This window comes from Sander lucioperca, chromosome 11 (genome assembly GCF_008315115.2).
Source record: "Sander lucioperca isolate FBNREF2018 chromosome 11, SLUC_FBN_1.2, whole genome shotgun sequence".
Classification (NCBI taxonomy): Eukaryota; Metazoa; Chordata; class Actinopteri; order Perciformes; family Percidae; genus Sander; species Sander lucioperca.
Genome location: NC_050183.1, coordinates 35,919,378 through 35,945,557, shown reverse-complemented (window position 1 = coordinate 35,945,557; position 26,180 = coordinate 35,919,378). Strand labels below are relative to the sequence as shown.

The 26,180-nt window shown below is 39.6% G+C and overlaps 2 protein-coding genes across 4 annotated transcripts; one reads left to right on the top strand and one right to left on the bottom strand.

Annotated features, from left to right (window-relative positions):
- Positions 1-290: 290 nt before the first annotated feature.
- On the top strand, positions 291-15,753 carry chaf1a (chromatin assembly factor 1, subunit A (p150)). The gene is made up of 16 exons (XM_031318137.2): positions 291-580; positions 1,996-2,043; positions 2,406-3,043; positions 3,695-3,757; positions 3,930-4,174; positions 4,306-4,387; positions 4,495-4,563; positions 4,826-5,043; positions 5,831-5,996; positions 6,274-6,354; positions 7,220-7,318; positions 7,603-7,852; positions 8,838-8,994; positions 9,328-9,649; positions 9,834-9,918; positions 13,528-15,753. Exons 1-16 carry the CDS (start codon positions 514-516, stop codon positions 13,638-13,640), a joined length of 2,703 nt encoding a protein of 900 aa, XP_031173997.1. The 5' UTR covers positions 291-513; the 3' UTR covers positions 13,641-15,753.
- Positions 15,603-25,938, bottom strand: ubxn6 (UBX domain protein 6). Of its 3 annotated transcripts, XM_036007269.1 has the most exons (12): positions 25,732-25,938; positions 24,992-25,149; positions 24,279-24,337; positions 24,026-24,154; positions 23,781-23,878; positions 23,583-23,658; positions 23,406-23,490; positions 22,046-22,265; positions 18,846-18,976; positions 18,577-18,725; positions 17,317-17,443; positions 15,603-17,274 (listed from the first exon to the last, which is right to left on the bottom strand). In XM_036007269.1, the coding sequence occupies exons 1-11, from the start codon at positions 25,812-25,814 to the stop codon at positions 17,318-17,320; spliced, it is 1,314 nt and encodes a 437-aa protein (XP_035863162.1). In that variant the 5' UTR covers positions 25,815-25,938; the 3' UTR covers positions 15,603-17,274; position 17,317. The 3 variants fall into 3 exon arrangements, with proteins under 3 accessions (XP_035863162.1, XP_031174003.1, XP_031174004.1); XM_031318143.2 differs by having other exon boundaries at positions 15,603-17,443; XM_031318144.2 differs by having other exon boundaries at positions 15,603-17,443; positions 24,992-25,146; positions 25,732-25,922.
- Between the last annotated feature and the right edge of the window lie 242 nt (positions 25,939-26,180).

Genomic DNA, 26,180 nt, shown 5'->3' with positions numbered 1-26,180 from the left:
CAGCTGACATCCTTTGATTTATAGCACAGGGTGTCCCGAACAGGGTGGATAGTATGTTTATTAAAGAAAAGATTTAGACCACTGAATGAAATGAGCTCACAACATTTCGTCTTTCTAACGAATTTTTTAAGTATAACGCCACATTTGAAACTCTAGTGCTATTGCATTATGTTCCAAGGCGCTTTACTATACGAAACAACGGCAACGTGCAACGCAGATGCTAAAAACAAACGCCTCCACCGGTGATCAGAAACTTGCCTTTGACCAATCAGCGACGGTTATTGATGCTAGTGACACACTCCCGCCAATTCCGACTAGGGAGCGCGAGGCAGGCAGCGGGGTAAACTGGAGTATGTGGGAGATGCGGAAAGAGAATGCGTTATGTTTTATGTGAAATAAATGTCGTTTAAATAACAGCATACTTTTTTGGTTCGTTGTTGGGGCATTCTCGCAACCTGTACCGTTGTTTTACCGTAGAATATCGCAAACTAGAGCCCCGGCTTAGTGGTTGGGATGTTGGCGGCGGAAAACCACCCATCTGTGGACGGACATCTGGCAACGTCGACTCCCCGCAGAAGAGGTAACTTTAATAGTAATGCCATTTTTAGCAAGCTTACATATGGTTCTATCAACTTGCCTAAATGTCTATTGTTATATTATGGGTACAGTGTAGTTTGAACTACAAGTTAGTGTCCACAAAAGGATGACAAAGACAAATATGTCTGCTGATTTTGCAACCTCGTTTTCCTACCGACATCATCAGTTAGCTAGCTAACGTTAGCTAGCTAAGTTAGTAACATTGTTAGGAGGCAAACGTTAACTAATTAATTAATATTAAATCAGCGCTAACTTTCCAAACACTACAGCTAGCTATGTACAGCTAACTTGCTGCCCCGGCTTGCTAATGTTATCATGTTACCAACGCTAAGTCTGTAACTTTAACGTCAAATGAGACACACTAACGTTACGTTAAAGTACGTTAGTCCTCAAACTACCATGGTTTTCCCGTCACAAGGCTGTGACCTTAACATTAAGTTACGGTTAGATAGACTTTAGCTTGTTGACCTAACGTTAGTGGCAAACTTGGCTACACGGCTTGCTTGCTCTGTTAACGTACCGTTGCTATGTCATAGCTATGGCCCATAGTGCCTAGCAGTAGCTCATTTTGTTAGGTTAGCAGACAAGCTAGTCGCATTAGCATTCGTGAGTTGGTTAACAGTAGCGCCTCACATGAAAGCTGTTTTCTGAGGTGGAATACCAGAGCTGCTCTGTTCTGTTGTCTTAGTTCTTTCACAGACCCACGTTTCTTGTGGTTATAGTAACTTAACGTAAATGCAACAATTGTCCCCATTGCGAAATTTTAAGTATTGTTGTCGGGCATGCATCCTTTGCCTGACAGCCTTATAAAGTGTCTGCTCTGCGGACTCGACCGGGCCTACAGCACCTACTAACACACCGGTTGGCGGGAGAGCAAACCAAACACAACCATTAAATCTATTGTAACGTTAGCACACCCACGTTGCAAACTAATGTGACATTTAATGCAACACCTTAACCAATAATACTCTGTGCGTTTATGCTATTCGATAGACAGATTCACATCAATACAGGGTGATTGCTCGATATACAATGGCATGGGGTTATTACAGTAGTAAACTAATATCGGGTTGCTGTAAGCGGAGTCTTAACCGTAAACAAGTGGCTTAGTTTTTAATGCATTAAATGTGTGCTCCGGGCCTAGGTTGTTGCTATTTTGAAGATAATAATTCAAATGAGTTGTAAACTGAAAGCTTTATTGACAGTGGTTGTTATTTTAAGTCCGCTTTGTGTTTTCATCAGCTACAAACAAACTTCAGTTGTTATCAGTTCCACAGTTGTCAAAACGTGTTCTTGATAGATTTGCTGTGACCAATATAACAGCCAGGACATTATTCCAAATGTGAAGTGAAGTTTTGGCATAAAGTATTATTTTATGATGTTATTTGTTCTTTTCAGGCATGGATTGTAAGTCAAGTAAGAATGCTAACAAGAAACTTATCCAAGGTAAATATGTTTAATTTTTGACACTCAAATGACACTGATCATTTTAATACTATCCATTTCTTACATACCTTACATTTACATTGCCTATTAATGATTGCTGCGCCTTCTCATATGGTTATAGTTGCCCTCTACTGCAATGAGAGTTACATTTGTTAAACCCTTCAAATCTGTGTTGTCACTAACATTATTTTGATCAATTAACACACTCATGAACTTTTACAAATATTTTTCATTTTTGATGCTCTCAGATTGCATTTTGATGAACATCTTTGTGATAGACCCATCATCTGTTGTTCATTATGCAGACAGATACAACACAACAGCCATTATAGTGACAGTTTGTTTTTTTACTTTTCCTTCAGCTCGTCTACCGTTCAAGCGCCTGAACCCTGAACCTAAAGAGAACCAGCTGCCTAAACGCCCCTGTGCACATGCCTGCCCTGAACCAGGAGTCTCAGACAGGGAGAATGAGTCCTCTGCACTCCCTGTTCACAATGGACCACCCTTGGTTAATGGTCGCGGTCCCCTTGATGGTTTCCTGAGCCGTAGGCGCCCTGTCCCCTCAGATGAGAACATGGTTATTGATCTGACTGAGGACAACACTTCGTCTCCCGTAAAGGGCCTTGGGTCACCTACTCCCGCCTCTCCCTGTCTCCCAACAAAAGACAAGCATCAGGGCAAAGACAAAACTGCATCTTTTGGGAAATCCAGCAACGTTGATCACACTCCTAAAACAGACACTTCAGACTGCACAGTAGACAGCGAAGATCAGGATGAGGAAGAAGATGTGGAGGAAGAAGATGGTAATCAGACGGCATCTATTTCACAGCTTGATACAACGCAGGATTCTGAAAGTGAGCCAGAGGAGCAGGATGAGTCAGAGAATGTTTCCAGTTTAGGAAACAGGTCTATGCTGTCAGCTTCATCTGTCAGCTCCACATCTGAAAGCTCACCAGAGAGGCCCAAGACTGATGACCCTACACCCACTAGTACACCTACAGTATGTACATCTCCCATTGCTTGCTTTTTATTAAATCCCTCTTAGGGCTGTGTAGTATTAACTGATGCAATATCACATAATACACATGTATCAGTATTCCTAAGAGTTTGGTAATGTATCTGGATACATCACACACAAAACCAAATGGTTTATCACAAATTACAGCATGGTAATACAAAATGTGATGCTGTGAGCTCTTAGTGGTTTAGTGATTATAGATTTTGATTAGCATTTCCTTTCTACTATTAATAACATTTGTAACATGTTAACTTGATCATAATGTCTTGATTTCTAAACATAGAAAACACATAACAATTGATTGATCAAATTAGTTAATGCTTTAGATTATTTTCCCCTCCTCTTATCACATTAGACATAGGCCACATTTGCGAGGCAAATATCTGTTAAACTGAGACAGGTACCTCTATTAATAATGTGACAACTTTTTGAGGATGTCTATAAGTGCTTTCAGATATATTGGAGATATTCACACACAAGAATATTTGTGAAACTATATAGTACAATACCAGTGCAATAATTTGTCAGCTATAATGCGCACAAATTAGTCAATAAGGCTTGATGACATTTTGTCAAAAACAATTGACAATGATTATCCGTTTTTTGTTTTTTAATTTTACCCTATCCATATAGGAGCCAAAGACCACCCCCAAGATACCATCAGATCAGAAAACGATCAAAAGACGCTCATTGAAGGTGGGACCTTTGATATATACACTGCAAGTTCTTGTTTTTTAGGTGTCTGTTTATCAACATAGTTTTAAATACAACCTGATTTGTTATGTGTCTTATTTCTCACACACTTTGTCATTTATAAAAAGTTATTTAAGTAGAAGAGAGAAACTGATGGAAATTTTGCAATTTATAGAGTTTACAAGAACAAGAGGAGAGACTTCTGCTGCAACGGGAGAAAGAACGGCAGAAGGAAGAGGCTAAAGCTGCAAAAGAGAAAAAGAAAGAAGAGGCCCGCAGACTAAAGGATGAGCGAGAAAGGGAAAAACGAGAGAAGAAAGAAAAAGATGAGCGAGAGAAACGAGAAAAAAAAGAGAAGGAGGAGAAGGAAAAGGCAGACAGGTTAAAAGCAAAAGAGGAGCTAAGGAAATCAAAGCTAGAGTGAGTAATGGTTCATGTTACTCTTAAATCATTTCACATGTTTTCAGTTCCATAAGTCAGAGTTGGTTAAAAATGCAATTACATACACATAGATTTTTTTATGCTAAGTGTTTTGCTTAAATTTGCTCCAGGGCAAAGCTTGAAGAAAAGCGGAAAAAAGAAGAGGAGAAGCAAATTAAGGAAGAAGAAAAACGGTTGAAAGAAGAGAAGGATGTAAGTTTATGTAGTAGAGCTAGGTAGAAGCTATGACTTTTGTGTTTCCGATTTGTGATGGACCATTTTACTGAATAGTCTGTTAACCAATGTGTATCTGTTTACAGCGCCTCAAAGCTGAGAAAGCTGAAATTACACGTTTTCTGCAGAAACCCAAGATCCAACAGGCTCCAAAGGTTAGTAGATATCGCACTATAATTCTTTTTAAAATGTTTGTTATTCAGGTGCGTTTATCCCTCTACAAACTGTTCTGTTCATAACTACAGTGCTCATTGGTGCTTGCACATAACATAACTTTTAGTGCATAATTAAAATTAGCTTAAAGGTTGTTTGCTTGAGTTGCAACACATGCTGTTATCACTTCTACACCCTCCTTAACTAAAGATAGTCAATTGAATTATATAATACAAATATATCACTGCAACTTTTCCGTTTCAGACACTTGCAGCTGCGTGTGGGAAGTTTGCACCATTTGAGATAAAAGAACACATGGCTCTGGCACCACTATGTCGCGTTCAGTGTGAGGACTCTGTTCTGGAGGAACTGGACCGTTTTTTGTTGAACCCTGGGGATAACTTGAATGGACTTAAAGACTGGATCGGGCGGGGACCCCGCAGCTCGGGACCCACCAAACCCAGAAAGACAAACTTACTCAGGTAAAACTGGCAATAGTGGCAATTCAAATTTGTGTACTCTGTTTTGCCAGTGTCCAGTTTTGTTTTATTTTTTGTTTTGTTTGCTTTTGATAAAAAATGATACATGTATGATGGTAATATAATTACTAGGAAATACCAGTATGAGCTGAATCAAATTACCATTGAAATAATAAGGCAAACAAACATTTATGGATCCACTGAATCAATTTTTTTTTGTCTCCGACTCCCAAACTCAGTGTATCGGCTGATTCCAGAGCTCTTTTCCACCAGATTTAAAATCTGGATAGCCTCTGTGTGGAACTGATAAAGATCATTCTGCTATGTGTTAGTATGAGGCTGTAACCCATTTTTTACTATAACTGCAGACATTCATACGCTATCCTGTTATGCAAAGTTTGACTATAATAGATTATTTTTCGATTTTATTTTTATTATTGGAAAGCAAATTTATTTTTATAGCACCTTAACAACAAGGCAACTCAAAGTGCTTTATATACGACACAACAGCAGTGCATTTCTGCAGTCGCTGTCTTCTGTGTATCCATAAGGCAGTCGGAAAAGGCTTTACTAAATGTAACTACATATTTATCCATCTCTACACAAAATCACTAAACCTGCACAGTATGCACAACTGTCTTTTTCCTCACAAACCAAAACCAATATGATAAACATCATAGCTTCTCTATAGTGATTAATCTTCATTAGAACAGCAGTCCTCCTTTTTCTCAGCTGTTCTCATTTATCAAGCTTTGTTAATCCTTTTATAAAATATCTACTGTTTTCTCAGTGAGTGTATAACAGTAGAAGGGCCACCAGAAGGTGTGCCAGATCGTAAACGTTACGGATCCATGAAGCTTCTGCAGTTCCATGCAAACTACCGTCCAGCCTACTGGGGCACCTGGAGTAAGAAGAGTTTACACATTTCACCTCGCTGCCCCATCAGACAAGACAAGGTAAAACTATTTTGAAAGGCATTAATCTGTTCGGTTTACTAGTCCCCCTTCAAGAGATTCCAACTGTACTAAACATAACCTACTTTTTTAAGGATAGATGAAATGGATTTTATTGACATGTATTTAAGTGTAACACAAAAGTCTGTAGCAACTGAACCCAGATTACATAGCTAAACTTTTTCAATTACTTTAAAGATTTTGGCTTGAATTTTTTTGACTATATCCAAGTATTGTATTTGCATAGCTGTGACACTAATCACTGTATCTGTCACCACAGGATTTGTTAGACTATGAGGTGGACAGTGATGAAGAATGGGAGGAAGAAGAACCAGGAGAATCCCTGTCACATAGTGAAGGGGTGAGTTTCATTGAAGGGTCAAAACGCATGCATGTAACATTTCCTCGATGTAGTATCTACATCATTGTCTTGTATCATAGTTTAAAACCCATGCAAAAGTACCTCTATGTACACTTGCATCTACAAATGGTATGTAATCGGCACTATTGCCAACCAAAGCATACACTTTTAGATTTCCCATGTCTCAGGCAGCCACCAGTTTCCGTTTCTATCAATACACGAAAATCAACTTGTAAGCAGTGACCATTTTATAGAATAAGCAATTGGCAAACATGGATATTTTGAAAAGGACAGTAAGGACTTGGTTGGTCCATTGACAAATTTGCTATTCGGCTGCTGACTCTAGAACTTTAAACACATCAAAACCAACAAAGTGTTTATTAAAGCAGTCTCTGGTTGCATCTGCATGTAATGCTAATGTAACTTGGACAACAAAAAACCTAAAAAATAAAATTAAAAAAAAGGCAATTAAATGTTCTCTGATGGGTTCTCATGTACATTTTTGAATACTTAAAACATTGGCATGATAGTCTTTAAAGGTATTGTAAAAGTTTTGAGTTTGAATTGGTACCTTAAAGTGCTTTTACTCTAAGTACAGCTGACCTTTGTTAGTGAATCTGCATCACACCAAGTAGTCGAATGAAATGTAATATCTGAATCATTAAAGCATATCACTAAGGATTTTAAGAGTGAACAAAAACAACATGGAAGGAAATTGGCTTTTAGAATTGTTGTTAACTTGTGCAGGCTACAAAGTACACACTGTTACAGTATCATATTTATCTTTCATTTTCCCAACAAGGAAATTGGTATGAGAGAAGATGATGATTTTAGTTTTTTTAAAGACTGAACTAATCAATTTCAGGAAGATGAGGAGGAAGGAGGTGAAGATGATGATGATGACGACGGCTTCTTTGTTCCTCATGGCTACCTTTCAGATGATGAGGGAGCTCTAGAAGAAGAGGTAAGAAGGGAGCTGCTATATTGGTTGTTTTTCAATACATTTTTTTATTGGGTCTCCTAAAGGCTGTGGTAGGCAGTATATTTTGGGCATTGTTGTGCAAACATTCCATAGTAACCTTTCAGCATATTGTAATTCAACTGGTCTGACAGAAATCTAGTTTACAGGCTTTAGAAAATCTAAGATCAGAGAGAGCGAAACTTTAATCTGACAGAGAATATTCTCATTTTTAAATACTTCTTGTACGTTTTGTTTGCACCACTATTAATACACATTCAAACTTCCAGGAGGGTGGTGACCTGGAGAAGCAGAAACTACGCCAGAAAGTGAAAGCAAGGGAGTGGGATGAGCTGATGTCCACCAAGAAGAAGATGAAGGTGCTGGACCCAGTGGTGAGGGGCTGCGTCTGGGAGGGAGAGGGACCTGGTTTGCAGCTCTTCCAGCCTTTTGCTCTGTGTCTGGTCGAGCCTTTACCCAAGGCAGACACCAGCCCCAGCCCAGAGGAGCTTTCACGGAAGTGTCAGAGAGAAGCACAATGTAAGTGTGTGTGATGTGATTCACTTTGATTCAAGTTGGAAAAACTTTCTTTAGGTGATGATCCATTGGGGAGTCAACAGTCGTGTTAAAGGTGTCGTTGGGCTGTGAATGCCTGGAGTTTTTGTGATGTGTACTACCGTTATGTGTAATGTATGCTAAAATAGTGAGATGGTGTATTGACCATCCACTTTTGGTAGTGGAATGGTGGTGCTAAAGTAAGAGACACTGATTCAATAATCACAACCCATCTATGACTATTACAATCACTGTCATTTATCACTATTATCATTACATAAGTATTATTGGGCCCTTTTTTCTGTCATACCTGCAAACTAGTTGCTTTTCGGCGAAAATCGCTGTTTTGAATGGGACAATGTCATCCAAGTGAATCGTGTAGATTAGTTAACACTACACTTGGCAGCAGGTAACATTAGCCTACCGTTAGCTAGCAGCTGGAGTAAACACAGTTACAATGCTGACAGCTAAACGGTGTAAAAGTGTGTCTGTATTTCACTGGAGAGGAACGTATGACATTGTGCAGCTGCTGTTGTTGGAAAAAAAAAACAACACAGATGTTGCGTTCACTTCAAACTCGCCACGCCAGCCTCGTGCTGCATTCAAAGTTATTGTAAAATACCCTTTTCCCATCCAGTGGTTGTTTTTGTCGTTTAACAGGAATTTACTGGTGAAATAAGTTATTGTTATAAGTTATAAAATGTGTCACCTTTTTCAGCCCTTCTGAGTTTGCAGGTATGTTCTATAGATAATCTGAGTTTACTCTCATTTAATAAGCATTTGCAGTTTGGTTGAAAAAATACACCTGTATAAATAACCTTCTCTATAGAGGAATCACAATAAAATTTTGTGGAAGTTGGGATACTTTGTATAGTTTGTTATTTAGGGTTTCTAACAATTACTTTAATGTTTGTTATTCATGAGCTAATGATGCATTCTAAAAAACCCTCTAATGCTATTTCTACCACAGTACTCGGCCAGCTGCTGCCTCTGCTGCACGGTAACCTCAACAGCAGCAAAGTGATCATCACTGAGTTTCAGGAGTTTTGTCGTCAGCAGACCTCCTCCTCGTCATCAGCTCCTGAACTGTCCAGCCCTCAGAGCCCAGCAGAAAACATCCCCACCAGGTGAAGCCACAATATTTGGTGATAACAATTTTCTGTGTAATGTGATCTAAAAAAAACACTATTTAAAAAGGACAATTGTCTTTGCCAAATATAAAACAAAACACAGTATTATCAATATCTAAATAATATTCATCAATTACTGACCAAAACGACCAGGGGGTGATGTCACGTCATGATGCCATGTCCATTATTTCTACAGTCTATGGTATTATCTCCAAAAATGTTTGGCTATTCAAGTAATTAGTTTCAACAAGCCACTCTATATCTTATTTAGAAAGAAGTCTTTTTAGTTTTATGTCTATTAAAATAACTTTCACCCCTCCCTTTCATCAGAATACAGGTGAAGCGCCTTATCAAGAGCAATGCTGTTTATGAGAAGCGAGCAACCTACAGACGCTGCTGCTGGTATGTGCACACAGAGGTCCTGTCCCGTTTTGGGCAGGAGGCTCTTCCCGTGCCCTGCCAGTGGACCTACCTCACCACAGGAGCTCGAGAAGAGTCCCGTGAAGAACCCCAGGCAGCCACAGGCTCTCAGGGAAACTCTCCCACTACACCACAGACCTCCTCCACCACGTCCTCATCCTCCAACAAAAGAAAGAGCACAGGCAGCATGTCAATCACCAAGTTCATGAAGCGATGTACTGACCCTGAGCAGGTAGAGAAACGCACTCTTAACATGTTTTTAAATTACCATGCAGAATTTACTGCCATATTTTTGTTCTTTGTGCACCCTTTTTGTTATCATTTTTTTTTCTTTCTCCAAAGACTATCATCTCATGAAAATATGTTTCACATGCTGATGGTAGCCTATTATGGTCTTAAATCCCTGTATTTGCCAGATGGAAGCAACAGAGGCAGACGGCTTTCAAGCTGACACCGAGGAAGACGACGAGGAAGACTGCGTCATCATCGCCACACAGAATAGTGAGTTAAACAGGAGGAATAAAAAGCTGATTGTCAACTTGTAATGTTTAATCAGAGATTCAAACAATTCAAATGTTTGCATGATCATGATTTTTAAGACGCATGCCCAAGCTCATATGACTTAGTCAGCTAGACACATACAAAACACAGGGGTGTGATTCTTCCGGATAATTCCGGAAATCCGACTTTTCTGACCTGAAAATGAAGCTCTCGTAAATCATGCAAATCCGCTTTTTTTTGGGGTTGTCGCAAGGCACGGGTCGGGGGTATTGGTAAACATAATGACCGGTCACTGCTGTCAACGTTTTTTGTGCCTCTGACTCATGTCTTCATATCACTCCGCAAGTGGTCCATTAATTTGTCACGATGTAACTTCATTCAAAGCAGAGCTCCACCAAAGAGCCTGCAATCGTTGCGGAAGGTTATTTGAATAAGAATTTTGGACGTGTGGGGGCGAACTATCTTCTTAGCTGAAGCCGACAACGGGACAATATTTTTATTTTATGTTGGCAATGCAAGCTGAAGCGATGTAGCAGATGACGTTGAGGAGCACCATTTTCGGCAGTGCAGAAAGGTAGTGGCCCACACTAACTTAGTGTTGAGCCGGGAAAACATTGCTAAAAGAGCTCTACAGCGAAAAGATGTGCTGGGGGAGCCGTCAGTCGGTGGACGCTAACAGAAGCTAGCTGGCGTAAGCTGACAGCTGACCAACGCTACCAAGTGATCGGCGGAGACAGGGAGTACATGTATTTGAAAGAGTCCGGCAGTTGTGGTAGACGAAGGTCCAGTCGGGAGATTGGATGGAGAGTCCACTGAAGTCCGGTGATCATGCTGCTCTGGGGGACCGGCTGTACAGTGAGAAGCCGCTGCTGACGGGCGCAGAGCTCTACCGGAACTCCGACTGCTGTCTGTCCGCGCGGCCGTCTGACGGCATCAGTATTAAATTGAGACAGTTTTATTAGCGGTTAAAAACGTCTCGCGTTAAATAGTAGTCTAATTCGGTACAGTTGGTTTTAACGCCTGATGCGAAGTGTAGGCCTATTAGGAGTACACATGAAAACCCTGAACAAGCAGCGTCGCTCTGCTCTGTCTTTCTGCTGTGCCCCATTCACGTAGTAGTTTTACACTATGTAGGTTAAACTCTGCAATTAATCCGCGGTTCACATGTATGTATGAACTGTGGTGGTCCGTTACACTCAAGGCTATATTCAACATCACTGATTAAGTAGTCTAAGTCAATCCTACAAACAACTGGACTTTAGGTTCAAGTGTTGTTGTATCCGGCCCATGTCCCGGATGTGAAAGCCTCCTTACTGGACTACTGAATATAATAATTATCCATTATATTTTGTATTTTGAATTGTTACCTGCCACCAGAATTTTGTGATTTCCTTGCAATAAATATTGACATTTTTACCATAAATTGGTGCCTAAAAATGTATCAGAATACAGGAATTGAAGTCTTTTACCCTCAGAATTTCCTGGGGGAGGACCCCCAGACCCCCTCCCCCCCCTGCTTTGTGTGTTCCCGCAAAGACAAATTCTGAGCAAGGAAAAACCCTGAAGTATAATCACAGACAGCCATAAAAAACATTTAAATTGCAGAGTTAGAGTTATAACTTAATATGTACACTGTACTGTACTGTACATTGTACAGTGTCAACAGAGAGAAACACGGACAATTGAACAGACAGTGACAACATACATACTACATACCTACATACTGTAGAGAATGACAGTAACAGCATACAAACGGCATAAATAAAAAATTGTTATAAACGTGTGCTCTTTAAAAAGTAGAAAGCATTGTTTGCCAGTTACATTAAATGTTTAAAAATCCGTAAATGTCCGTGGGTGGGGCTGCATGGGCGTGGTAATGTGGGCTGGTGTGGGTGTGGGTGTGGTAGTAAGGAGAGAGAATAGGAGAAGGAAGTTTGTGTGAGGTGGACCTGGTCACCACAGACCCAAATCTTCTCAGCTGTTGCTACTGTCATATGCTGCACTGTCTCTTCATGTGGCACTATTATTTATATTATAACAAGGTAATGCAATGTGTAATCAAGTGATGACTGATTAACAGTAATGTAAATGCTATATGCCCTAATACCTACATATCATGTAAGACTCAATTTCTCCATTTCTTCGCACAAAACTCTCCAGAAAGTGCCATTTAATGGTTTATTTATGGGGGGCTGTCGCAGCGTCATGGGTGCGCCGTATATTTTCCTGCTTTTTTGTCCTTTGCCAATCACACCTATGAAAACAAATTAGACATATTTTCCTAATACAGATATGTTTGTGTTGTCATCGTTTTAATAGTTACCCTCATTCACTTTGTTACTGGGAGTTAAGCTTGATGTATGCTTCTGCGGAGATAAGGGTGTTGTGGTTAACTTTAGGTCGAGGAGGAGCCAATGTGCACCTCCTAAATCTCAATAATGTGTTGCGCTGACTTGCATGTCAAGCAAGCTGATTAGTTAATCCACCTACTGTCGGGAGGTGGGTTCAAAACACGGGGAAAAAAAGAAACAAATGTTATAGTAGTGTGTAATGAAGAGTACAAGTATAAAACAAACAGCCACAATAACATCTCCGCACAACCCCTTGTGCACAATCACCTAAACTTGGGGAACCATGTTCCTCTCATTAGACAAGTGGATTGATACCACTGTCATGTCTTTGTACAAGGACTGGGAGACTGTCCAAAGTAAAAAAATCCGCCTACCAGCACATCTTAGGTGTACTACTGTGCAGAGTATCTTTGGCTACACTAATCGCCCCTGCAAGCTTTTATTAATGTACAGATACAATGGCAGTATTCAGGCAGATTCCAGTTAAAAAACAAGTTTGGCTAAGGGCCCCTGCACACTGCCTGCGTGGTGTGAGCGTGTCAGCATTTTTATTTTGGCTCCCATGTTAATAGGTTAGAGATTGCACGCTGCCAGCGTGACACGCACGGCCGAAAACGCGTGCATGCTAGAAATAGGAACGATGACTATTTTTCACGCGGCACGCAAGCGTGTTGGAAGCGTTTCCAGGCAAATAGAATACGAAAAGATGTTTATATGTCATTTTCACACAAATACATCTTAATAAATGACATGTTGATGTTTAAAAGTCTCTAGGTTTTGACATAAATGCAGATATAAATGTAATTTAAAAAAATAAATAAATAATTATCGATTTTCAAAGATTGCACCTGTCAATACAGAACCAAATATTCTGTAGCCTATTTTGCCGTCAATACTGCCGACGTTGTCTTTGCTGTAATTAAATCAGTATATATTTATGTTTAACATGAAGTATACTACTGCTTGAGTGCAGGGGAAATGGGAAACCTACATGTGTACAGACAAGGCTTGCAGCAGCAGCGCCACCTCAGACACGTTTCTGGTGTGCAAAGACATAGAAAACGCCACGCAACCGAAACGCCATGCTCACGCCACGCAGCCAGTGTGCAGGAGCCCTAACATTCTCTGTGTGTTTTAGGCACCTGCCTCATTAATTTACAAACTCTTGATAGTATCTGGTTTAAAATGTATGCGTTTTTTATTTATTTATTCATTATCTAATTTGAAACCTAATTAATTATTACTCTTACTATTCTAGTCCCAACGAGAAAGAACTCCTCCAGCGAGGGAGACTGTCTGATGGAGGTCACCCCCTCTGAAACTGCTGCTCTCCCCGTGGCCTGCGCTGCTCCTACACTCGCCACCGCCTGAGGACAGGATAGGCCGTCTCCTCTCACCAAGCTACCCCGTTATCCTCCTAAATATCTCCTTCCTGATTCTGAACTCTACTGTGTCCAAGACAGAATCAAGTCTTTAATCAAGATGGAGCAGCAAAGCAGCACACTCTGGTACAGGCAACTCACAGCTGGTGGCCTCTGCTCAGTATTATGAGTTCCCTCTCACCTTATTTTTATTTTTTTTTTTTTAAAAAAGGAGTCAGGAGTCTTCCTGCCTGTAAAATGTAGTTGTGCAGTCAGGAGTGTCTGACTTGATTATTGAGGGCAGTTTTGTCCATTGTTAATTAACTATCCGTCTGATTTTTGCATTGAAGTTTCAGTCCGGCGTGTTCAGCATGGGTCTCTTTAAAGTCTCTCTGGCACTGCTTTAGCTACAGCAGATTGAGTTGAACAGAGGGAGGGAGAGCAGCATTGAAATGCCCAATGTTCATGAGAAGAAGCATCCAAGACATCAAAAACAGCATTATTTACGGTTCTTGAAATGTTGAATATATGATATTATTGGATATCTTCTAGTCTAAATGTATATAGTTTACCAGAATTAAGAGTAAGGAAATGAGAGGCTGGAAGTCATCTGTACATTTCCCTTTGATTTCAATGGGTGCATTTATTCTGCCATTTCTAACTTGGACAACTCACTGGAGTAGTTGCTTGATCTGTACTTGTACAGTTAGGTCCGCTGTCACAATGTTTTATAAATATGTATTTTCTGTATTTTTTTCAAGAATACTTGAACAGGATAAATTCATTAAACATGAATAAAAGTACTGCACTTTTATATTCCACTCATTCCTCCTACTATTTAAGAGTATAGGAGATGCTGTAGTGCCTAAGGTGAAAAAAACTGACTGCTCAACAGCAGGTGTAATGAGGTCGTTTTGTTTTTTATCCCAATCGAAGACTGTCGAACAAGAAGTATTCAACCCTTGAAGTCAATATTTAGTAGAGGCATCTTGCAATTTGACATTTGGAACTAATTAAAGGGAAAATATATTTTTCTTTTTTTGAAAGAGCTGCTCAGTTGATTTGGGATGTGAATGGGCAGCTTATTTTTTTATTTTTTATTTTTTTAAGGTCTGTGACAAATCTTGATTGGTTTGCTGGATTACTGTTCCAGGACAATACAATTGTTTTGAAACCTCCCATCTCATAGTTCCTCTGCAGGAGGTTGTCCTCCAGGATTAGTGTATGATGCTGCAGTGTGGTGGGGCAGGGCCGGCTACACAGAAGCTTTCACACATAAAGCAGCCACTACCGGGATCCATGGTGGAAATGGTGTGTTCCTGCTGATGTGTAGAGTAACAACAAACTGCGTTAAGCTTAGAAATGCTAACATTTTGTCTAATCATACAGTAGAACCATTTTCCACTTTAGAAGACTGTTCACGCTTAATGTCATGCCGTCAATTGTATTCATTTTCAGATATTAGACCAAATTTTAGCATCTTCTTTCCAAGTTGTCTTTTTTTTGTTCATTGGTAAACAAGCTGCTGTTGACTCACTGACTCAAAACAGTCAGACGGGAGTGAACTCTTTTAAAAATGCACGGTGTATAATCACTCTGGACCAGTATTTTGTTTTTTCTTGAGTAGAAAGAAAAGCTCTCCACTACTTAAATGTCAGTCGTGCACTGAAACCTCCATGTTTAATTTGCAGGTGTTGAAGGTCTTGCTTTGTTTTCAATAAAACATTTAAATACCCTAGAACACAAAATATCTTTCAGTCAAAGGGCTATTTGGGGAAGTAAGCATTGTAATGGTTCTTGTATATTCACTTTGTTGTGTGTTAGTTGTAAAGCAGCTTTCCTTTAGGTAAAGATTGAAGTGAAACACTGACTTGCCTCATAATTCTTTATTAAACAAAAGTAATGATGCAATGCAAGCGATTTCTATTACAGGCAGGTTAAAAAGCAACAGAATACAACTCAGAACATCTGGACAGATTACAACTGCTAACTATTTTTAATAAGGTTACAATGCTGATAAACCATTTAAGCCCTTCCGTTGAATACCTGTGGGCAACTGGTGGACAGGCTGAATGAGACCGCAGAGAAGAGCAGAAATGTTGCTTATGGCCACCTTGGCCTCACAAAACGCACATTAAATTATGACCCAGCAGTTATGTGTTGCCTTTTTTGGTGTGCCACTAATAGTACAGGTTTAAAGTGGCGACAATATTTCCTACCGTTACAAACACTTGAGATATATTTGTCACGTTTGTGTACAACTCACTTGGGATGTATTAAACATAAGCAATGAGAGGTAGGTCGTTGTCATCCTAACCAACCACAAGCAACTATAATTAGCTTTTACAGATTTACCTGGTATAGATTAATGTACAGCAAAACCACTACCAAAATAAATGTATTAACCTTCAATGGGGTGTTTCAAGGGAAAGGGTTGATTTAAAACATTAACACAGTTATGGGATAAATTAAAACTCACAACTTTGATTTCTCATTGCATTCAATGGACTGGTTCATGTGCCATGAACTGAATTTTCATGTACTCCCACCATGTTTGAAATATAGACCCTTTTTATCTCAAGGAAATGTGTTTGATACAAACAAAATACAAGACTCAAGATTAATTAAAACTACTATTATCAAAACAGTCCATGCTGCTGGTTGGTTACATTGCAATTAGTAGTGTGGATAAAGTAATATGAGTTTTTTTTTTTTTTGGTCATTTTACATTTAGGGCATCTTTAGTGTTTTAAAACATTTTAAATAATCCCAAAAAGCTGGTAACATACAAGAAAATATTTCTGTATAGAATCCACCATCACATTGTCAGCACATGGCTATCACTTGTAAATCATCAATGTTTTGAACCTCAATTTTAAGTCATGAGTTATGATTCTGGTTTGTGCTCATACATATATGAATAAATCACAGAGAAGTCTGTTGTACAACAGGGAGTGCAAGGCCACTGCAGAGCAGAGGACCAACCAGACTAATATCACATCAAATACATCAGTTGACAGACAAAAAAAAAAAAACACTGCTTAAACTTCAACACCGCCGAACAAAACAAAATAGCATTTCAAGTCCAAGCCAGTGCACAGACACCCAGCAGCTTTTAAAATGAAAGAATCTAGGTGCTGAGACACCAAATACATGTCCACAACAGTATCTGACCAAATTTACTTGGCTTAATTACTTAGATTTTTTCTCTACACGACTGTACAGCCACACTGTTAATCCAACTGTTGTGGAAGCAACGTGGACTGTTTACTTTAAACAAGGGGAGGAAGTGTCGACACAGTTAAAACAAGGTCTCTCAACGTGCCACATGAAGTATACCTGACTGGTAGATTGTTGGTTAGTCTGTTGTCTACACAGCATGTACATTCAGGATGCAACAAAAAGCACTTCACACAGTCCCTTGCTTTCTCCTTACATCTGTTAGTAGAGCTTCCTTCAGTACAATGTGCTGCTGAGACATTATCCCCACGCAGAGAGAGAAGGGGATGCTCCGCAAAACAAGCGCATTAGGGTGAAGTTGCCCCTAGTCTATCGTTGCTACTGACTTAAGTTAGCATTTGTAAAAAATAAACTCATCACTAGTCATTTGTAAGGGGCATATCCACCCCAGTAAGTAGTGCCAGAGGGGGGAGGTAGCAGGGAGCGTTCAGGGTACAGAGGGTCTGCTCAGCTCAGGGTCCGAATGGTTTCCAACAGCTCTGGTTTGAGGAGGGCGGGGCTCTTTCTGCCTGCGGCTGCGATATCCGCCTGCACAGCTGCATCCCAGGCGAAGGTGAGCAGAGCTGCAGGGACCTAAAAACACACAGACACAATTTGATCTCAACTTCAGGAAACGGCAATACAAACACTGGACTGTATAAAAGAGGACGTCACACTTGCTATTGGGACTGCAACTCAGTTATTTTCAATATTGATTAGGGGTGTTGAAATTAATCATTGCATTGCAGGTTCGTCCAGGTCTGCATCATCGCGATGCAGTGACGAACCATAATTGATTATTGCCTTCTGATGTTGCTTTTTTGTCTGCTATGTTCAAACTCTGCTCCATTCAGAAAGATTCTTTTTTTTTAAAGCAGATACAATAAAAAGGGGAGTTCATACATATCTGACTGCTTGAATTTGTCGATGAAAACCACGTGTAGCAATATATAATATTGAATATAATAATATTGAGGAGGTGATGCGTCGTGATATCGAATAGGTTAAAATCGTTGACAGGATAACCGTAAATCGAATAGTGAGACGAGTGAAGACTCACAACCCAACTATTGGTTATTTGTGTTGTGACAGTTAAATAATGCATCGTCTAGCACGAGTTACTAGAGCCCACATTTATTCGATATTAATTATCATAGCATGGAGTAGACAATAAATGGTTGGTTTTTACTAGATTCATTATTTCAGTATGACTCTGGCGCTATTCTGATTTTTTTTTTTTTTATGGTCAACAAATCCATGAAAAGCCAAAACCAACAACATGTTGGTCCATCTGCCTACCCTCACCTGTTTGTGGCACCGACCTAATTTGTTCCTACTAAAGACGCATTTCTTAAAAAAAAAAAAAAAAGACAGTGATTTCCTAAAACAGCTGAGCACTTTAGTTTTTAGCAGACATTGCTCAAACAGGTGCAAACAGTGCATTTGTTGGGGACTATTTTCAGCAGTGGATGAATACACATTTGGTGCTTGTGATCGTGTGTATTTACAGTATTAAGACAATGCATGAAGGATGTTTTTAACCGTTTTTGACTCAGAGAAACATGCTCTGCGTTTTGTTAGTAGAATCAATGTATTGTTGGTTTTGGTCTTTTCATTGAATTTGTTTACAGTAGAGAAATTAAAGAATATCACCAGCCAAACTATCTGTATCTTAGATGCGCCCATTTATGTAGGCCAGTTTCATGAGAAAACTGGTTTCCACTCACCAAATTACACTCTGCGAGAGCGACTTCTTCAGCCTCTTGTAGTTTCTGACCTCCAGGAGCGATGAGCTCAAAGGGCTGCCAGCCGTCCACCAAGGACTCCCGTACGAACGCAAACAGCACAGGCAGCCGGTCCCACGCATAGAAGGTCCCTGGGGTGACACATCATCTTTACTGACTCACTTCCATTTTAATTAGGGCTAATCAGGTTGTTGACTCATTTTGTATTGATCTGAATGTTTGTTTGTTTTTTTTTTAAAAGAGGCTCTTACCTTGTAGAAGGCTTCCATCAGGCAGTCTGATCCTGAGCAGGGTGTAGTTGTATTTCCTTCTCTCCCTCTGCTCCTCTTTCTCCCTCATGGCTTTAGTGCGCAGCATGGCGTTCTTCTCCACCAACTCACTCCTGGGAAACACACACAACACACACACAGGTCATTGAGTGCAGGTTGATGGTCCAAAAATGATGGACAAACACCACTAGACCACAGTCCGGAGAGGTGTGTGTGATGCACACTTTGGTATTTTTGTGGCTAGAGGTGCATAGCACACCAACTGAGCACTAAAGGGGTCTACTAGCATACACTAGAAAATGCATTTCCTGCGGAAAATGCGTGGGAATGCTGAATAGCTGAATTGCTAAAGCTAAACTGGTTGAATAGCTTAAATCAGTAAGAAGAAGTTGAAGTAGTGAGAATAGTTGAAAAAGTGGAAATCGTTTTAATACATATGAATTTCATTAAAAAGTTAAAAGCTTATGCTAAACTGAACCGTTGGCTTCAAAAGTTGAATAATGACAAAAGACGTAGAACATTGTGATTTCTGAGTATATTTTCTAACTGATAATCACTCACGAATGCAGAAATATGAAACAAATAGTACGAAAAATCTTAAAGCTCAAATGCACTACACTGCTAAAAAAATCAGGACAATTTTTAGAGTTGGAAGCTAAACTGCATTACCCAAGTGAAGAGCTAAAATACATTGTTAGAAAAGCTTGAAGCTGAACTGTAATACTGTCAAAGATGAAAGTTGAAATGAATTACCTAAAACGGCTGAAAGAAGAAATACTTATTATTATATTATATAATATAATTATATATATTATTATCAGACACTGCATAGAACGAAAAAGCATCAATCTAGCTGATATGAGATGTGAAATATATTAGGTAAAAAGAATGGGGCTGAACAAAAGGAAAGAGAGGACAGAGAGAAGGAGAGAAGAGAGGAGAGAAAGAGAGGAGAGGAAAAAGAGAGCCAAAATAAAACATGAATAGCTGAATTGCTAAAGCTAAACTGGTTGAATAGCTTAAATCTGTAAGAATAAGTTGAAGTAGTGAGAATAGTTGAAAAAAAGTGAAATAACATCTCAATCAGGGACATATTGACTGATGTATCACAGCGGGATTCAAACCTTGATCTCCCACACCAAAGGCATACACAATATCCACTACACTATCATCTGTATAGATGCTTAATGTTCCTTTAGCACTTATAAAGCCTGTCTTTGATCATTGATCACCACACCTGCTAATGCTAATGAGTGCGAGACAGTGTGAGAGAACCGTAGGTTCTTTATTTAGAACTGTAGGTGAAAGTATGGAGGGGCTGACAATTTTGGGAGCGGAAGAAAATTTGAAGGATTTGAAGCATGATCTCATTGACTTCAATGTTTAAAAAAAGTGTTAAAAAGCTTAATATTTTAAAAAGTATAAATAATAGAAAAAAAGTTGAAGAAGTCCCGTCATTAGCTGAAAGAGCTGAACATTTTAAAAGTTGAATGGTTTTAATAGCTGAACGTATGCACAAGTTACAGAGAGCCAAAAAACGTATGGAAGAGGGAATAAAATTAAAAAAAAAGAGAGACAGAGACAGTCAGACAGAAGTGGAACGCAAAAGATATAGACTAATGTTCATATTACTGCCTGTAGTATTCAAGTTGACTGTCTGTGAAAGGGTTGTCATGGCTACCAATGACCTGTGACCATGTTGATAAACACCCTTTGAAGTCTGTGATGAGATCTCTTTGATCTTTAATCAGGTTAACGACCGTGTCACCTGCTGAAACTGTCAGTTGTGCCACACTGGAGCTATTCAAAGACACAGAGCAAGCTCTCAAATAAAGCCTCAGAAAAGCTAAAACGATAAGGGGTATCGATGAAATGATGTAATCGTGACCACCACAAGACCTTTGTGAACGTATTCATGTAAAATTTATGTTGGTAAACTTAAAAATGTGGGCATATCAGCGATTTAAAAAAGTGGTTCGCTCTGCGTTTCGCTCAGAAATGTGAAGAATGTTAAACAGGGCAGTGGATGGACAGAGATGTGGAACTCTTGTCATTTGGAAGCTCATCGAGCCAAAAGTATAAGGCATATCGCACATTGCCTGAAACTAGACAAAAATACCTACGTTTTGATGTATAAATTGTGTATGACAAGTAGATATTGTGGGCGTGAGAGCAATTTATAGAGAGGGGACAAAGATATTTTTTTTGAACGTTCTGTGCTCTGGCGATGACATCATCCACTCTAGGAGACGCCACACACACTCACTAGAAACGCAGAAAAATCCTGAAATGATCACTAAACTTAAACAACTTTTTCACAAAAACTGTAAAAGACATCAAACTGAAAAGATAGAGCCGGATAACTGAATATTTTGTGAACATTTTAAAGTTTGTTTGGCGTCTGTAGGTGAAAGTATGGAGGGGCTGAAAATGTTGGGAGCGGAAGAAGATTTGAAGGATTTGAAGCATGCTCTCATTGACTTCAATGTTAAAAAAAAGTCATAAAAAGCTTAATATTTTAAAAAGTATAAATAGTAGAAAAAAAGTTGAAGAAGTCCCATCATTAGCTGAAAGAGCTGAACATTTTAAAAGTTGAATGGTTTTAATAGCTGAACGTATGCAGAAGTTACTGTTGAACAGCATTCCCACTAATAAAGAACAGAATAACAATAGTTGGAATGCTGCTGAACAGCATTCCCACTAATTAGTGAAGGGTGTGTTGGAGGATGGTAACAATCAAACAAACAGTTTGATGTGCAGACATGTATGTGGTTGTTTTGCAACAGCCTAGTTATGCTTGTGCAATGTTTAATCAAGCACACTGATCAGGGTTCCATAATCGCACGTTGACAAAGAGCGTGACTCAAATAAGAAAATGCAGATGTTGACAATCAGATATGGGTCTTTACTCTGACGTCCTGGCCTCACTATGACAATCAGAGGAAAAAAAAAAATACAGTTTTTCAAGGCAATTTGATGTGTATACAACAGACATTTTGTGTTTATTTGGAGAGGATCTGTCTCCTCCAAAATGTCAACGACATCTAAATACACAGTGCCACTGGAATGCAATTGTGTTATTTTTGCTAAATATCAAATTTGAATTTGTTTGTTGGTGGATCAATTTATAAATGTAGTTCCTATAACCTAGACTGTACCATCCATTACCAAGGAGTTTGTACCTCTGCTGTTGCTCCCTCTTGAGCTCTTCCGCTGTCAGGTTGTAGAATTCTGGCGGCAGCTCGAAGCGTTGGGCGTTGGGAGAGGATCTGAATGCTTGAGGCTGTCGGTCCAGCTGAGCCCTGACCGGCTCTCCTCTCTGGAGACGATCCCTCCTCTCCTTCATCAACTCCAGGGCATCGGGGCTATGCTCTAGTAACACCAGGAACTCCTCTTCCTCCTCTGATCTCCAGGAAAGGCAAGCACAAATTGTGAAAAATTGTGTTATCCAGGTTGACCGTTTAAATCAGGGGTCACCAACCTTTTTGAAACTGAGAGCTACTTCATGGGTACTGAGTCATACGAAGGGCTACCAGTTCGATACACTCTTCTGAAATAACAAATTTGCTCAGTTTGCCTTTAGTTATATATGATTATTAATGATTAATGATAGTCATCTATGTGAAGACACTGATCACGTTAATGATTTCTCATTATCAATAATTATCAACAATGACAACAAGGTGGGAAACAGATATCAATATTCAATTTTCATTTTTAGAACAGGCCTGAGGGCTACTCATGTGGTCCTTGGGGGCTACCTGGTGCCCACGGGCACCGTGTTGGTGACCCCTGGTTTAAATGATGATAAGGAACTTGTTTATTAAAGGGGCCATATTATGCTCATTTTCAGGTTCACAATTGTAATTTGAGATTGTATCAGAATAGGTTTACATGGTTTAATTTTCAAAAAACACCATATTTTTGTTGTACCGCACATTGCTGCAGCTCCTCTTTTCACCCTGTGTCAGGTCTCTGTTTTAGCTACACTAAAACTAACTACTTTAGTGAGACATCTCAACTTCTGTAACATCTTTGTTGTCAGTCACACATGCGCAGTAGCTAGGTAAGGATTACATGAGCTAGCTAGCTGTTTCTCCAACTTTTGTCAGTACAAGGCAGGATTAGCCAGGAGACTTCTTCTTAACGAGGGCGCACTTCCAACTTTGTGTGGAATACCTGCAGAACAGGGACATGTAAGTAGTTCTATACAATTTATTTTGTAGATTAGGGCGAATTTGTGTGTGTTGTAGCAGTGTTTTGCCATTGAGAACGAGCTAGCATGCTAGCACCAGCATCCTAACGGTTAGCCCCCTAGGCCCCTCGTCTCGGCTAGTTACGTAGAAAACCGTGCAGATTTTCAACAGCTCACCCGGAGACTGAAGGCAGGACACATTCAGAAACCCCTCTCTCACTCAAAACAGCATGAATGTTTTTTTTTTTTTTTCAAACTTTGTATGCGTGTGGAAGCACCAGAGACACAAAATAACCAGAAAAAGTGATTTTTTCATAATATGGGCACTTTAATGTAGGAGCTTTTACCTTGACCATCTACAGGAAGCATAATGCTTGTGAAGCCCAGGGCCTCCAGGAACTCTCTGCTGCCCTCCACACAACGAACTTTCTCCTGAAATAAATCAAAAAGAGGGAATGATATAAAAGAAGGCTTAAGCTTATACTCAAAGGGATGACGTCCACAGTACTGAGTTTCAAACTCACCTGGTACACCTTGTTGCTGAGTTTAATCTTCCTGTATTTCTCCTCTGTGGGATTCTTACATATGTTCTCAATATACCTGGTGACAAAACAATGAACAAACATAGTTACTGAAGATATGACGCTGTGACAGTAGAAAACAAGTCAAAAAATGGAAGTCAAAGTCAGCAGGATAATTAGCCACTGCCACAAGTGTCTTACTTGCTTATGATGTCCACGGCAGCCTTCACTTTCTCTCGGTCTTTGTTAAATGTGTGGATCATCATAACAGAGGCCTCAACTCTATCCTCCTCAAACCGCTGACAGTAAAAACAGACTACATGTTTTATCAACAGTACTCCCTAGAACAACATTCAGTCATATTCAGAGGAAGTTATTATGTTGCAAACACATTCTAATTTGAGCTAAAACCACACAACAACAAGTGAGAATATCTTCAGACCTACCATCAAAATGGCCTCTTTAATGTGTACTTCTCTCTCACTCTTAGTTAGAGTTGCTCCAGTTAGCGGACATGTGAAATACACACCTGACACTGAGAGACAGGCGGGATCTTTCACTGGCACTTTGGCTCCCTGGAAAGAATCATCAATCACCAATATCGTCAGACTAAATACTGATCACTGTGAGCTAAGCATAATCTTAATGGTGCCATTTCAAAAACCTTGATTTAACCTAACAAATCACTGTGACACATACCTCTGCTGTATCTGCCTTTTCTTTCTCAGCCAGTGCAGCCGCCTCCAGTTCTCTTTTAACTACAAGTAAATACAGAGAACCATGCAATTATATGTCTTTTTTTGGTAACACTTTATAAGCAATAGAAAACTAAAAATTGTTATTCTTTAAGCAAACTTTTATACTGAACAAAAAACACCTCACTTTTACTACAAGCAGTGAATTGGAAAAACCAAAGAATCTGACCTGATCACATAGGCAGGCACTAATGAAAATCTCAGACCATCAGGACCAGGGATTCACAGATGTGTTTAGAAACAAAAACAAAGCCAGTAATCCAAGTTTTCCCAAATAAGCAAATAGTAATACCTATAGGTATTTTGTGTGGTTAACTGCTTTTAAGAGGAGACTACAGTAGTTTTTTTTGTCTGTACAATAGAAGAGAGCACACAAACATGATCAGACAAATAGTATCAGTGATAATAGTACCGGGTTGACACTAATGTTACTTTCTAAAAACTGACATAGTCTTATGGCATTAGTCAGCCCATAAATGTAGGTTACATTAGGGCTCACAACCCCAAACCTTTTATGACAACTGCATGTAATAACATAAAACAACATTACTCAAAGCATACACATCCCATTATTCGATAAAAGTATGTAATGTGAGGCGGGGTGGAATTCAACTCATTTTGGGTTAACAATTGTTGGATTAGGTTCGTCTGTCTCACCCTGGTTCCTGATGACGTCCTGAGAGGTGTAGACCTTCGGCCGCTGATGCTGTTCTATCCTGGCCAGGGCTGCGGCTCCAGCCATCTGGGATCCTTCACTGGGAGCATGGCGATTATTCTTGCTACTGGAGCTGCTCTGCACTACCTCGGGCTTGCTACTACAGTGTTAGGAAGACAGAAAGGCGATGTGAATAGACATGTTGCGGCTCCACGTTGGGCCTCAAATCTTCGTCCCCAAACAGCCACAAATGTTGCTTAAACACATATGCGGTTTAGCTAGCTAACGTTAGGCTATTTTATGTGCACACGGACGCCTAGACGTCAGCGTTACAGAAAGTCTATTTCCAGTCAGTAGCTAGTTAGCTAGGAGGCTTACGTACGAGTAAAAGTCCCTTTACGTTACTAAGAGCATTGGCTAAATACGATTTGTATGGGGATTAACTGTTGCTGAAATTGGCTGAGTAACGGTTAACGTTATTATATAATCCAGCTGCTAACGGAGGAAACAGTAAACGTTAGCCCATTTACGTTATATGCTACCTAACACATAACGTTACAGTGAAAACCACTGTCAACATTGTTTTAGGTAGCTTTGCGACATGCTAACAGTGACCCAATAATCATTAATTACCAGAGGCTAGCTGTTTGCTAACTCAATTTTGCAATCGTAAAACAGCTAGCTAGCTATGCGGCTAGCTCTAGCACTGTAAAAACAGTTAAAAGTGAAGTTTGTTATTTGCCTGGTATCTTCTGTTAGTTTCTTCCCAGGTCCCGCAGTTTTAAACTTAATGTCTTTCTTAAAGCCATCTAAAAACTTCTTCATTTCCGTTAGCTGTCACAGAACAACCTGATCGCAGAAACACAAATAGATGAAGAGCACTGAGCAGGACCTTAGCTGGAGGGAGGGGGACCAAAACAAAATTCTATCAGCTGACAGAAAACTGCTTATTCTTCTTCCTCTTCTTCTTTTTTTTTTTTTTTTGGCAGATTACTACTTTTGTATTATACCGCCACCAACTGTACAGGAGTGTGTAATACCATGAACTTCATAGAGTCTAGGCTTGAATTAATTAAAAAAAAACAAAAAAAAAAACATATTCTTTTCATTATACCAGTATTATTAATAAAAATAAATAAAGCTTCAAGTCTCTCCCTTGTCATACCCTTTTCTTCAAGTATATCATGTATT

What these genes read in the sequence shown, in the direction of transcription:
- ubxn6 (XM_031318143.2), bottom strand. Translation starts at nt 25,814, where the DNA reads ATGAAGAAGTTTTTAGATGGCTTTAAGAAAGACATTAAGTTTAAAACT. An exon ending in GGACGTCATCAGGAACCAGG is followed by an intron (nt 24,338 to 24,991) that starts GTGAGACAGACG and finishes ATTTACTTGTAG; the next exon opens with TTAAAAGAGAACTGGAGGCG. An exon ending in TCAGCAACAAGGTGTACCAG is followed by an intron (nt 23,491 to 23,582) that starts GTGAGTTTGAAA and finishes GATTTATTTCAG; the next exon opens with GAGAAAGTTCGTTGTGTGGA.
- chaf1a (XM_031318137.2), top strand. Translation starts at nt 514, where the DNA reads ATGTTGGCGGCGGAAAACCACCCATCTGTGGACGGACATCTGGCAACG. An exon ending in GTCGACTCCCCGCAGAAGAG is followed by an intron (nt 581 to 1,995) that starts GTAACTTTAATA and finishes TGTTCTTTTCAG; the next exon opens with GCATGGATTGTAAGTCAAGT. An exon ending in CATCATCGCCACACAGAATA is followed by an intron (nt 9,919 to 13,527) that starts GTGAGTTAAACA and finishes TTACTATTCTAG; the next exon opens with TCCCAACGAGAAAGAACTCC.